The sequence below is a fragment of the Buceros rhinoceros genome, unplaced genomic scaffold, assembly GCF_000710305.1.
Source record: "Buceros rhinoceros silvestris isolate BGI_N320 unplaced genomic scaffold, ASM71030v1 scaffold31329, whole genome shotgun sequence".
In the NCBI taxonomy this organism is placed as follows: domain Eukaryota; kingdom Metazoa; phylum Chordata; class Aves; order Bucerotiformes; family Bucerotidae; genus Buceros; species Buceros rhinoceros.
The window spans coordinates 353-13,255 of NW_010430325.1; the positions used below are offsets into that span (position 1 = coordinate 353).

Consider the following 12,903-nt stretch of genomic DNA (forward strand, 5'->3'; position numbering starts at 1 on the left):
GCGCTGGGGCCGGGAAGCCTTGGCTGCGCTGACCCTCACTGGACAGCGAGGGAAGTCCCTGCTGCTGAAGGCGAGAGGAGTTGTGGGGATTGTGGTGAATAAAAGAGCTTAACCTGGCTGAGATGGTGTGTTGGTTTCCTGCCTGTGAGAAATGCGTGATTGTTTCTCTTTACATCAGAGACCTGTTTCGGCAATTAGAGGCTTAGCATCTACATACGATCACCTTTTAATGTGTATCTGAACACTGAATATAGCCATTTCACTTATACGTCTTATCTGAAGTGTCTGCTTACATCAGATATGAATGTGGACTCTAAATTTTGGTATTTTAAAAAATATTTAGAAGCAAGGAAATCATAATATTGAAGTCAGCGTTGCCTGATGACTTGCCTCATTTTGCAACGTATATTTTTCCCTATATACAAGTCTGTGTGTGTGTGGTGCCATTTAGTATCATGATCTCTTGTGGACACATAAACGACGCATGAAGCTTTGTCTGTGCTCTGTAAATCCTTTCATTTGTGTACACAATGGAGAGTCTGATAATTCTTAGTGGCAAAAAAATGCTGTAGAAGAGCACTGGAAACTTTGTGAACGTGTAACAGAAAATATTGTCGGGTGCCGTGGCATTACAAATCTTGAGATATGTTAGCGTAAGTGGAAATATCTTTCTTTTGACTTCTTACTGTTGAGCTGGAGTCATGAAGACTCTCTGTGGGCAGCAGAAGCACGTTAGGGTGAGGGATGTAGCTGTGGGAGATCGTTGCGGTGCCTTATGCACCTCCAGACAACTCCAGCATTTATTTTGCCAGTAGCGATGCCACCGTGGTATTGGCATAGAGGAAATTGCTTTGAAGGTAAAACATGAAATCTTTGTTAATTGTTAACAGCCCTTTCTTCTTGCCTTTTAGTCTGAAAACTGGATTCCTAAAGTGGAAACCAGACTATGACAGTGCAGCTACCGAATATGGGAAGGCAGGTACGTATGGCTGTAAAAAGGCCCATGTGCTTTGTGCTTTCAAAGTAGTCTTTAAGCTTGATCTTTGATCACATCTTGCAATTTCAGTGCATTGCTGGGTAAGTAAAACTGTTGTGAAGACAAAGTAAGGTGAAACAACAACAACAACAACAAAAGAAAACCCTCATAGTAGCACTGTAAAATAAATTTCAGATTGTACTCAGAGTTATAAAATAACTGTCGAAACAATTTTATCTTTTTTTCAAACTTGCAACTTCTACTTTACAAATTACTCCGCGTGATAAAATTAAAGCATTCCCTCTTCCGCTTGTCCACCCCCAAATCCTATGACTTTACTACAAAACAACCAATATTTAAGCTTGTTTTTAAAACCGTATGTCCTGCCAAAGGCTGTCTCAGTCAGGTACAGAGATGCTGCCAGGGTGGTTTTTTTAGGGATGGTAAGATCTCTTTCCACTGCAAGTGTCACATGGAATATAACGTTATTACTAGTTGATTCCTTTTTGCTCTTAAACAGTTTTCCTCATGTTGCTAATGTATCGTGGGGTTTTTTTGGCTTCTTGCTCTAAGGATTCCTACTCATTCATTTAAGCCTGAATAAAAAAATACAAACTTGGGAGAGGGGCTGGAGCATTTAGAAGCGGAAATTTATTTTAAATCCTACTTTGATATCCTGTCAGTCTCAGGGAGAGAGAAATGCGTGTCTGTGCCCTGCAGTGGTTGTGTCGAGGAAGCTGTTAGAGATACGGTCTGTGGATGGGACGAGTCTCTTCCTCCCATGCTGATTGGGTATGACCTCTGGTGATTCAAACTTTCCACATACGCAGTTCCGTAGTGCAGGAGCTTGGTAAACGGTAACCATTGATTTCAGGAGTCTGTTTGCATCTTTAGGTGGCTGAATTCTTCAGCAGAAGTGGTGGTGGTGGAAATGGCAAGCTGTAACTAAGAACTGTATGTCATTTCTTGCAGCCGTTGCTTTTAAGAATGCCAAGCAGTTTGACCAGGCGAGGGAAGCCTGTCTGCGGGAAGCTGAGGCACATGAAAACAACAAGGCGTATCTTTCCATTGCTGCTTGTTCTTTTTGTCCAAGAAGCTGTCTAGAATGGGTTAACGGGGGTGGGTAGAAGATGTGTTTAATATATTTGCACGTTTTGTCAATCTTAACAAAATTGTCTTTTAAAAGACGCTTCCTCTGCGCTCTGAGGGGGGAAACTAAAGAACTCTTTTGGTTAGAAAATCGGTGTTGTTTCCAGGCACGTCTGGAGTGATCAGATTTTGTACACTAGTAGTTTTTCTACATTGTATTTTCATGGGTTTTGTCCTTGACTTTGACAATGCTGCTTCCAGTCTTTTCCATGCTGCCAAGTAAGTACAGAAGCACTGACTGATCTGGACATTTTCTAACATACGGTACAAGCATGAACTGTCACTTTGGCCTCGCTTCAGTAAATGGAGGGATTCAAGTGATTTTTGTGGTTTCAAAATCGGTTTAATAGAAGTGTAGGCTTAAAGTCTGAAAAACCTGCAGTGGCCACCTGAAGAAGTGATGATTTTTACCTTCTTCAGTTCCTTTTGATCCCAAATATTTTTTTCTTGGATGAACTTTCTGTCATTTTGAAGGTCTGTACAGCTGAGCTTATGAAGAAGTTTTTAATTAAAGAGTACTTCAAAGCGAACAAACAACAACCAATAATCCAAATATCACCTCTGGGTCAGCTCAGGAGAATAGATTTTTAGTGGGGAGTGTGGTTGAAGGACTTCATTTGTGGCAGAAAATGTTACACTTGCACTGTCTCATTAAATAAAACACTTGAAGCATCTTTGAGGCATTAGATATTAACCGCCAATGCATGTTAACTTCTGCTGCCTAACTAGAGCTTGCTGAAATACACCATACCTAACTGAATTGTAATTTTTTTGTCTCTGCAGAGCTTATGAACAAGCTGGCATGATGCTAAAGGTATTTAATTTACTCATTTTTATTAAAAGGCTCTATTTTGTAGTGGAGAATATTGTGCACTGGACCATTTTACAAACATAATTAAGCAAATTGCAGATTAAAGTGGTATTTCTTCGTTGGCTCGTAGTCCCTACTAACACCCTCAGTAGGTTAGGGGCGCGACACTTGTTATCTGGGGGGAAAAGAAGTGGATTTCCTTTTCTAGAAGGAAAGGTGAGGGCCTCATGTCAGGGAGTATCAGAACAATGGTGCTGCTTCTGCTCTAAGCCACCACAAATTCATGCCTTTCGTGAAAGTTTGGTACTGACGAATGAATTTTATGGAGCTGGTGGTCAACTTTCACTAGCCCACAAGTTCCTAAATCAAAGTTAAATAGAAACAAGTAAGGTTTTACAGTTTAGCTTGATTAGTTTTGTTGTACTTAAGCCCAGTTCCCGAGAGCAGCGTCCCCCTGCCTCTTGCTTTGCAGGAGATGCAGAGGCTCCCCGAAGCAGTTCAGCTGATCGAGAAAGCCAGTATGATGTACCTGGAGAACGGGACTCCGGATACAGCAGCAATCGCGCTGGAGCGGGCTGGGAAGTAAGTCTGTGCTGTCGCTGCAAGCAGGGCGTGGGTGTGGCTTTGGTTTTCTTCCTCGTCTTTTTGATGCTTTTAGGTTAAAAATTGTTCAAATCTGAAGAGAAATGCTTCATGCTTATTACAGGTTAATAGAAAATGTGAGCCCAGAGAAGGCTGTGCAGCTCTATCAGCAAGCAGCGTCAGTGTTTGAAGTAAGTGCTGGGGCTTTTTTTGTGTTTTGGTTTGGATTGGGGTTTTTTTTTTTGCCACCAGAGAGAACTTTCCGGTCCTTCAAAGTATACGAAGATGAATGAATTGGTGTTCAGGGTCAGCTCTGGGTTCTAAATCATTTTTCCTTCCTTTCACACCAGTGGCTGAGTAATGAAACTGCAGATTTCTTACGCTGTAGAGGAGGAGATTATAAAAGTTAGGAGTCAGTTTGCCTTTGCCTTTTTCTTGGTTTGGGACTTGACTGAATCTGAATTTTGTATGTTGTCAAGTTTTCTGCCTCTTGTTGGGCAGTGCAGGGGACGGGGACCGTGACTGCTGTGAGTCCTGGAGCCTGAATAGTTTGAAATCCTTGAAAGCACAGACGAGAAGAGTTGGCTTGATGCTCCGCTTGTTCCATGAACAGACAATTTCCCTTTTTGCTGCTGCCTTTGGTGTACTTCTGACCTCAGCTGTCAGTTGTTTCCATATTGGCAGGTTGTCCTGGATGTGTCTTGGCTCTGTAGGTCCACACAGGAGCTGGCTGTGGGCCTTGGGTGCACCAATAGTCTTCATGCTTCCCTCAAGAGTGTGACCTGCGGACCTAATGATTAACCATTGTTCTGAGCTACAGACGACAAATGAAGGTCTAGTGGTCTTCAAACTGTGCAGATGAAATACAGATTAATTCTTTTTGTGCTCTAGAATGAAGAACGCTTACGACAAGCATTAGAAATGCTAGGGAAGGCATCAAGACTTCTAGTCAGAGGACGCAGGTATAGCTTTATGGCTTCTTTGTAATTGTAATTGAATTTTTAATAGTGATTTTTCTTTGGTGTTTTGGGCGTTTATTGTGGGGTCTATATACTGTTAGTTAATTCTTGTTGGAGACGCACTTCAAACTAAATTTGAGTTTCTGTGGGATAGACCATGTTGATCCAGGAACGACCTGTTTTGTGTTCTGGGATGTGAGAACGTGGGCTCTAGGGCTTTGTGTCCTTTGTGGTGTTGAATAGCTAGAAAGCACATTCACCACTTTTCAGTAATTCTTGAGCTACTTCAGGAAATCTATTTGGTTTTTTTTATTCCAGCACTAACACGTAGAAACTACTTGAAAGTCTTTCATAGCTGGGGAATATAAACCAGGAGAATTGAGTGGTTAATCTGAGGAAAGAAATCTTTTTGCAGCAGTCGGATTCTGGACCTCTTAAAGAAGAGCATGTCTTGGAGTCTTAATGGGGATTTATTTTAATTCTTCATTGCTAGTACCAAACTGGACCTGCAGTTCAGCTTAGACTTGCTTCACAGAAACACGTAGTTTCTTTAAGAAATTGTCTGGTTTTCTAACTCTGCTTTTGAGATGCTATTTCACTGCAGAATTGTGGTCAGAAAAGGAAATTTGCAGGGAACTTGAAAGTCTCCCTGTGAAAGCAGCTCAGCATCACTTCAGAACATCGAAACACTTGGCTGCTCTGCTGCTTTATAGCTCATGTTTTACTGCTGATTTCTGAAAGTTTAATATGATGGTGAAAAGAATATTCAAGCTCAAAAGTAATTCATAAGAGTTAATAGTGATAGTTCATGATTATCAAACTTACTGATGGCTTCTAGTAACCTCGTGACATACAGAAATCTGTTAGGGTACATAACAACGCGTTAGTCTTGTACAGAGTTGTGAAAAAGGAGGTTTCTGTGGGTGAATACCAGAGATGTTCTTAACCTGCACATCTACAAAAGGAATCTCTGACTATATATTTCTTCAGCTACTCCGTTAGTGAGTTCTGCAGCTGATTTGTGGTTGCGTTGCTTTTTATTCCTGTAGACTTGCTGGTGTCTTAGTGAAACATTTGATAATTACCCTCTGGTTCATTATGCTGCGTGTAGGCACTGATGCTCCTGGTTTTTTGTTTCTTTTAGATTAGATGAGGCTGCATTGTCTCTTCAAAAGGAAAAAAGTATTTATAAGGAAATTGAAAACTACCCAACGTGCTATAAGGTAAATTCCAAGAGACGGTTTTGTTAGTGCGTTTCCAGTTTGCTGGGTAACTGATGGCAGCTCTCATCTGACTGGTGAGATGTACCTCGTGATTCAGGGATATGTTTCTCTAACTGTGCTTTTTTACTACTGTGATCTTGAAGATAAGACGCTGATATCTATCAAAAACAAACAACGCATCAAAAATAAGGATGTTACCGAAAATAATTAACAAAACCTGTTACTGGGTGCAACAGTTCGTTGCAGTGATACAGGAGATAATCTATTTCATTCCAGCCCTCGGGTTTACTCCTTTGCTGTGTTGTTCTGACTCTCTTGTCTATCTTAGAATCATTGTGCATCATAATAATCTTTTTCACGCTAAACATTAACAGTCCAATATTTTTGTCATGTTTTACTGTTAATTTCTAAAGAATCATCAGCTTGGGGTTTTTCTGTTTTTTGGTTTCTTTTTAGAAAACTATTGCTCAGGTCTTAGTTCACCTTCACAGAAATGATTATGTTGCTGCAGAGAGATGTGTGAGGGAAAGCTATAGGTAAGTCTGCTTTACATCCTATGATTTTAAACTGCTTGTTGCATTAATGCAGATCAGTTCTTAGGAAAGACTGGTGGAAACACTGTCTGTCAAGACATTTTAAGCCTCTGCTTCAGGGTACAATAACAGCATTCCCTGGACTCTGGCTGTCAGGAATCTTTTTCACTCTGAACAGATTTAGCAGTAATTACCCTGGTGATTCTTCTTAATGAAGCTACAATTAAAAGTTGGTCATAAAGAAGTAGTTACATGCGACAGGTGACATGAGATGGAAGTTAGAAGTTCTTCCTGTGTATTTTTCCTTGTTTAAAAAATGAGGGGAGAATGAGTTCTGGCTGCGCTTGCCACACGGATACCCTTTGGGTTGTGCTGCCTTTTCAAATGGAACAGAGATGGATTTCATATTAAAGTGGGTATTTCTGGATGTCACCATCTGAATTTTTCATTTTTTTTCAGAATCTTTTTGCCCTGTTGCGTGGAGGCCCTTAACAAGTTGAAACTCTATCTCATCGTTACCGTATTTTATTACAATTTGAGGATGGAAATATGGAATGAAGTTGAAAAATGTGCAATATTAGCGTCCCAGTATAATCAGTTAAGCTGTTGTACCGTGGTGATTAGATTGAGGGCAAGATGAATCTAAATGGTTTTGTTAAAAAAAACGGTTTGTGGCATGCAAATTGTTCCACTTCTGGTTATGTTGATCTAGGAGATCTCACCCTCACCATGCATTGGAACAAGAAAACCAAAATTTCTACTTTTTGTGATCATTTTTAAATAGTTGATTGAACTGAAAGATAATTTAGGAAGCAGACAGTAGTCAGTTTAAATACACTGAAATGAAGAAGGAACTCTTTCACAGCCAGGAGGAAATTCTGGTGTCACATTTTGGCTTAGTGTTTAACCCCGGGTCCAGAGGCTTTCCCAGTAGCTCTCCCTTTCAGCTTTCAGTAACAAAACACTGACACAACATATTTTTCCTTAAACCATGTTTGTATTGAAATGACGTGAACATTTGTGTAGGTGAAGTTGTGCTTTTTTTTCCAGAAATTTTCAAGATCAGTCTTTAAACTTCTTGCTGCTGTTTTCCTATTTATATTTTGTAGATAGAATCTCATTACAGAATGTTTCTGTATGTCAGGTGGAGGAAGAGTTTATTGACTAGTTGGAAAATAGTGAAAAATCCTAATATTCTCGATTTGTCTTGACTATGACTGTAGTCTTATTGTCAGCACGCAAACTAGTATTGCCTAAAGCTTAATTTGATGGATATGCCCCATGTACCTGGAGAAATCAAAGGCAGTTTTGTGGCATGAGCAGTTCACCAGATTCTTAAAAGCCGCTTGCTCTTCTGCTCTTAATCGGCAGCACTCAATGAGAGAATAGCTGAGTGGCAGGGAGAAGGGGGAAACGCCCTGAGTAAACCCCTCCTTTCCTGCAGTATACCGGGATTTAATGGAAGCGAAGACTGCGCAGCGCTAGAGCAGCTGCTGGAAGGGTACGACCAGCAAGATCAGGATCAAGTTTCTGAAGTCTGTAATTCGCCACTCTTCAAATACATGGACAATGATGTAAGTAGGCAGTTCCTAGCGATTGTTTGTTTGTTTGTTTGTTTATAATCCTTTTGTTTGTTCAGATTGAAAGAGATTCTTATTTTCTACTGGACGAAAATAAGAAGAGCAGGGTCTACGTATTTATTGTGACTTGCTCTGTCATCCTGCCCTCTGCCCGTGAACTTGATGTGCTCATTTACTCCGCTGCCTGCCAATGCCAAGTCCCACGTCGTTCCTTTCAAATGGTGGGAAAGAGCAGCTTGTTACGGACTCACTGAGTTTGTTTGAGTTCTTTCCCCTTCATTCCTTAGGGACAATTTGCTGCTTATGCTTTATCTCAGAAACACCCTATAGCTGATGTAGGTGCCTAAATATTACAGAATATGATGCCTACAGGATGACAGTGTTGAATGTGGATTTTTTTAGCACATATTGCTTAGCAAGGCACTAATTAGTGAAGGATTTTTTATTTTAAGACAGTAGTTGTGTCCCCCTTTTTTTTTTTTTCCTCTGTAAATTGTAGGAAGTATGAGGATAGGAAAGGTGTGAGATAAAGGAGACTTCCATGCACACCAAACTTTGTAACGGTATTGATGAATTTACCTTTTGTTACTATGCTGAATAGTAAAAATTAATGTACTAATCTTACTGAAAAACACTTGTAAGGCTTGTTACATGCCTTATTACTGTATGCAGAGCTGCCTACTGAAAAATCACCTTTTTTTACGTAAAGCTTGAACCACAGCAGCTGTAAGGTGTAGCCAAAGAGTTATCATACGCGTCTCGCATCCCATTCTCAGAGGGTTTGAGATTGGTTCATTTTTTCTACCTTACGCTTATTCTACACTGGAAAATTACACTCCAAAAGCAGCGTCAGCCTGTTTTCTGTGCTGCAGGTTACCTGCTCGTTCATCGTGAGCGTCAGTCGATTCTGTGCAGTGTAACTCAACAAGATTTTTCTCTGTGCTAGGAGAGAACTTAAACTTGCCTTTTCTTGTCAGTATGCCAAGCTTGGTCTGACCTTGGTTGTGCCAGGAGGTGGAATCAAGAAGAAGTCGCCAAATGCTGCACAAGACAAAGCAAGAGGACCTGCCGCAGTGGGCTCTCGTGGTGAAGAGGAAGAGGATGAATATTCTGGTGGACTGTGCTAGCTCCAGACAGAGGTTGTCTTAAATACCTGACTTATTTGTGATGTTGAGCATACCCAAAGGTACCAGATTTACCAGCGCTTCATTGCAATCGTGATGTGGGAATGCTGATGTTAACTTGGCAGCTTCTGGGTACAGTACAGGAGAAAAAGCATGATTGTACCTATCATCTCAAAACTTCTCTGGATTTCATTTCTTACCTGGTGGGAGCTTCCTCAGGGCCCTGCCTTCAGTTGACTGGGTAAATTTGAGAGGAATGTTTACTAAAAGTGCAGTTTAAACAAAGACTGGAGGAGGGAGAGTGGGACAAAATTTTGAATGTTGGATTTTTTTGGTCCCATGAATATGTTTGTGACTGTTTTCTGAGTGCAATATCTGGTCATAGGGCTATTTATCTCCTGTTTATCACCATTTAAGGCAGACTGTGCCAGGCAGGATTTTTTCACTAGTAAAAGCACAAGGGGGAGCATCCAGTTTATTTTCAACATATTTTTCTCACACTGTGGAATATTTTAATACCTTATTCTTTGCAAGCAGTATCTGTGCAGGTGTGGAAACACTACGTCAACCAGTCTGTCATCACATTTTTAACTTGCAGGCCTAAAAATGCACACACGTCTTTCATCCAAAGAACCTGAAGTTTTGGGAGATAAATGTGAGTGTGGTGTTGGTCACATACACCTTGGGAACAGGAGGTAGTGGACAACCATTCTGGTTGGACAACACACAAGTAATGCGTGTTGAATATAAAGCTCTGAAGACAATATTTAACAAAAGCTTAGGTGGGATGTGTTGGGGTTTGTGAGTGTTCTAGGTGTTTGTTTACTGATCAATATGCTAGTCAACAAAAATATTTAATTATCTTGTATTTTCAAAGCACAGAACAGCTCTCTCTTACAAACAGCATTTTTCAAACTAGCTCAGAATCCAAAGTAACCACATTTTAATGCATAGTCTCTTTTTTTTTATTTGGTTTCAAGCCATCACGTGTCTTGCAGTGTCTCCAATTTGTTTGGCCATTTTATGCTTAAGATTTACCAGCAGTGGAAGTTGTCCCCGTGGTCTGTTTTATCTGAAGAACCTAATCCAGATCCTCACTAGGGTGAGATCGCTCAGAATCCGGCAGGGATTTTTGTGTGATACACGATGCCCAAAGATCAATAAACAGTAGAACTAAAGCCCGGGGTTAAGTGTCGGAACAGTTTCTGCTGTATGAAGGAATTGGAGACGTTCCGAAATACCAGGTGTGCATCTGACAATATATGTTGTTGTCTTCTGTTCAGTTGACTCAGCCTCTGGATTTGTTCACAAAGGTGACCACGTGCTTTTTATGGGCAGTTTTTATCACAAGTAGGAGAAAAGCACGCGGGTAGGAGCACTGGGAACGCTGTGTCATTTTCTTCAAGCTTTTCCTGCCGATTCTGAAATGAGTTTGGTTGAACGGTCCCACGGAGTCTTACTTTTTTGTGTGTGTGAACAACTGTGTGTATCTGAGAAGGTAACGTGTAAAAAGAAAAATCAGGAACTCTGTGTGTTTCTGTGAAAGAACTTGCAGACTTTAAACTGTGTTGTAACACTAACGCACCTTTAAAAGAAAAATTATTCATTAGATTCTTAAGCAAATTTCTCATTTTTCAAAAAATAATAGATGTGCAAGAGTGTCTTCCCACTCCCCCAACTTCTTTCTCTTTTCCCTGTGCCAAGTGCGGAAAATCATGGACAGAAGTAGCTTGTACTAAACGTGTGAAGCTGCCATGAGTTGGAAGGGGCTTCCCTGAATCTCGGGGGTAGAATCTTAACCTTTGATTGCAATGTGGCTGCAAAGACCAAATCTGCAGAAATGGAAGTGTCTGAAACTCAGATGGTCTATTTTATATAACTTATTCCTCTATTTTAGGCGATGAAAATGTGATAGGAACGTGTTAACTGCCTTTTAGTAGATATTTAACTGTAGAAGCAGCTCTCTGTGTATTATGTCTAGCGTTTGTTTCTTTCAAAGCCGTTTGCACACTTAAGTAAATACCATTTTGGTGATTTAAAGTGGGAAAGGTACCATTTACAGTAAGAAAGTTTCAAAAATCAGTGTTAACTGTAAGAAAAATGAAATTAAATTGTGCATGGAGGCTGAGCCAATGTGTATGTAAAATCAGAAGATCTCTAAATTATCTGTAACTTTAGACTCAGTATGCACAAGTGCAGCCTGAAACCTGTGCTTCACTCATTTTTTTTCCCAAATCTGTGGTGTATTAGAGTACAAAATGTGTTTGTAACAGCTCTGCAGATGCTGCCTCGTGAGAAGGGGCGATGTGTTTCACCAACATGGAAAATAAAACGTAAAACCAAGGCCTTTGTGCTCGCGTTCCCTGCTGTCGGTCAGGCCCTGCCCAGCACCACCATTTCAAAATGAATTTTGGATTTTTTAATTGCAAGCGGGTGCTGTGTGCGGCTGTCTGCGGTCTTGGTCTGCAGGCCAAGTGGTGCAGGGTATTACGTGACTGAGGACTAAGTCCTGGGCTCCTGCTGGCTCGAGTTTGAGGGTTGAAAGTCAGCGGTGTCCAATCTTCGTGGATTATTCACTCAGCATTTGCTTACAGCCCATTTAATTTATCCTGCAGGTTTTGTTTTCCTAACTAACCTTTTGGTGCCTTTACTGACTTTTGTTATTTGAGATGGTGCCATTGGTTTTGCGAGGAAAATGCAAAGTTGTCAATATTCAGTTGGATCCAGTGGGAGGAGGGGTTGAGAAACAACTAGATTTCAGCATTTCAGAAGCCATAGATCTTCTGAATCAAGGATGTGAACTCTAGAACTCTCTGGAGACTTCATCACTGCAGAAAAACTAGCTATTCTACTATTTTGAACTCAGACTTGCTGGAATAGTTGGAAGCTGGAGAACTTGGCACTCAAGTTCTTTAGCATGGCAGGAATCATCCCTCGGATGCTACAAACAAGCAGCTGTAAAAATAAGAATCAAGCTGCTCTTGGAAAAAAAACCCCAATCTTATTTTTTAATTATCTGGGTTTATAATAAGTAATGAACTTTTTTGGATGTAGGAAATAGTCCCCTCCCAAGCCCAACTCCTACTGGTAATAAAATTGGAGCAACTAGTTGTAACTTCCCAGAGCAGGAGGCAACCACTTGGGATCTGTGGTTGTTTTGTGTATGAGCGGGGCTATTAATCTCTAAGCGAAGGGTCGGTAGGTGCCAGCATCCTCAGGAGCTGGACCCGCCTCTTCCCGCACCTCAGAACCTGTTGGAGAGTGTTTTATTCGACCACCTTCCAAAAAGCCAAGGGGTCTTTGTTTCAGAGCTGCTGTCGTTGCCCTTTAGCCATGATTTCGAGCGTAGCCTCCAGCTTGGAACAGGAGCGAGAGGAGGCTGCGAGGCCGCACGTACGTTGAGAGAACATGCGGCTGCTGTTGGCTCATCTGCTGAGTCTACTGGGAATAGCGGTCACGAGCGTGGCTGGTCTCCGCGGTACGCGCTGCTGGGATGTTAACTGGGGTGCAGCCAGTTTAGATGACTCAACAGAAACATTTTGATACTGGAGTGACAGAAGTAGGTTCTGTCATGTGTAACACAAGTGGGCGATCACTGGCTCCCTGCCTTGTTTTGGGCATGGGTTTAGGTGCCTTTTTTTTTGCACTGTTTCTAAACTGGAGCAGATTTGTTTTCCCAAGAGCGTTATTGCTTCGTTAGCACCAGATGGGGCTGCAGAGCAAGGGAAGGGCTCTCCTCGGCTTGAGGGAAGCCTTTGCTCCATGTCTGGGACAGCTCTTCTGTTTCAACATGCTTAGCTGTAGTTTTGCTCTGCTTAGAAGCATCCTCACAGGGACCTGCTGCTTCTCATGACTTGGAACACCCTGCCTGAGCTGTTGAAGAAACCAGTCCTGGGGCGTCCAAACCCATCACCATCACCTGCCTCTCCTCTGGCCACAGTACGGCTGGCCCACGTGGTGGGGGCA

The 12,903-nt window shown here is 41.5% G+C and overlaps 1 protein-coding gene across 1 annotated transcript; it reads left to right on the forward strand.

Moving 5' to 3' along the window:
• The first annotated feature begins 864 nt into the window (after positions 1-864).
• NAPG (N-ethylmaleimide-sensitive factor attachment protein, gamma) lies at positions 865-9,142 on the forward strand. Its single transcript, XM_010143004.1, has 11 exons — positions 865-979; positions 1,949-2,033; positions 2,327-2,344; positions 2,909-2,939; positions 3,409-3,518; positions 3,643-3,709; positions 4,410-4,480; positions 5,622-5,700; positions 6,157-6,236; positions 7,678-7,807; positions 8,791-9,142. The coding sequence occupies exons 1-11, from the start codon at positions 865-867 to the stop codon at positions 8,938-8,940; spliced, it is 936 nt and encodes a 311-aa protein (XP_010141306.1). The 3' UTR covers positions 8,941-9,142.
• The last annotated feature ends 3,761 nt before the right edge of the window (positions 9,143-12,903 follow it).

What these genes read in the sequence shown, in the direction of transcription:
- NAPG (XM_010143004.1), top strand. Translation starts at nt 865, where the DNA reads ATGAAATCTTTGTTAATTGTTAACAGCCCTTTCTTCTTGCCTTTTAGT. An exon ending in AAGCAGCGTCAGTGTTTGAA is followed by an intron (nt 3,710 to 4,409) that starts GTAAGTGCTGGG and finishes TTTGTGCTCTAG; the next exon opens with AATGAAGAACGCTTACGACA. An exon ending in ACTACCCAACGTGCTATAAG is followed by an intron (nt 5,701 to 6,156) that starts GTAAATTCCAAG and finishes GTTTCTTTTTAG; the next exon opens with AAAACTATTGCTCAGGTCTT.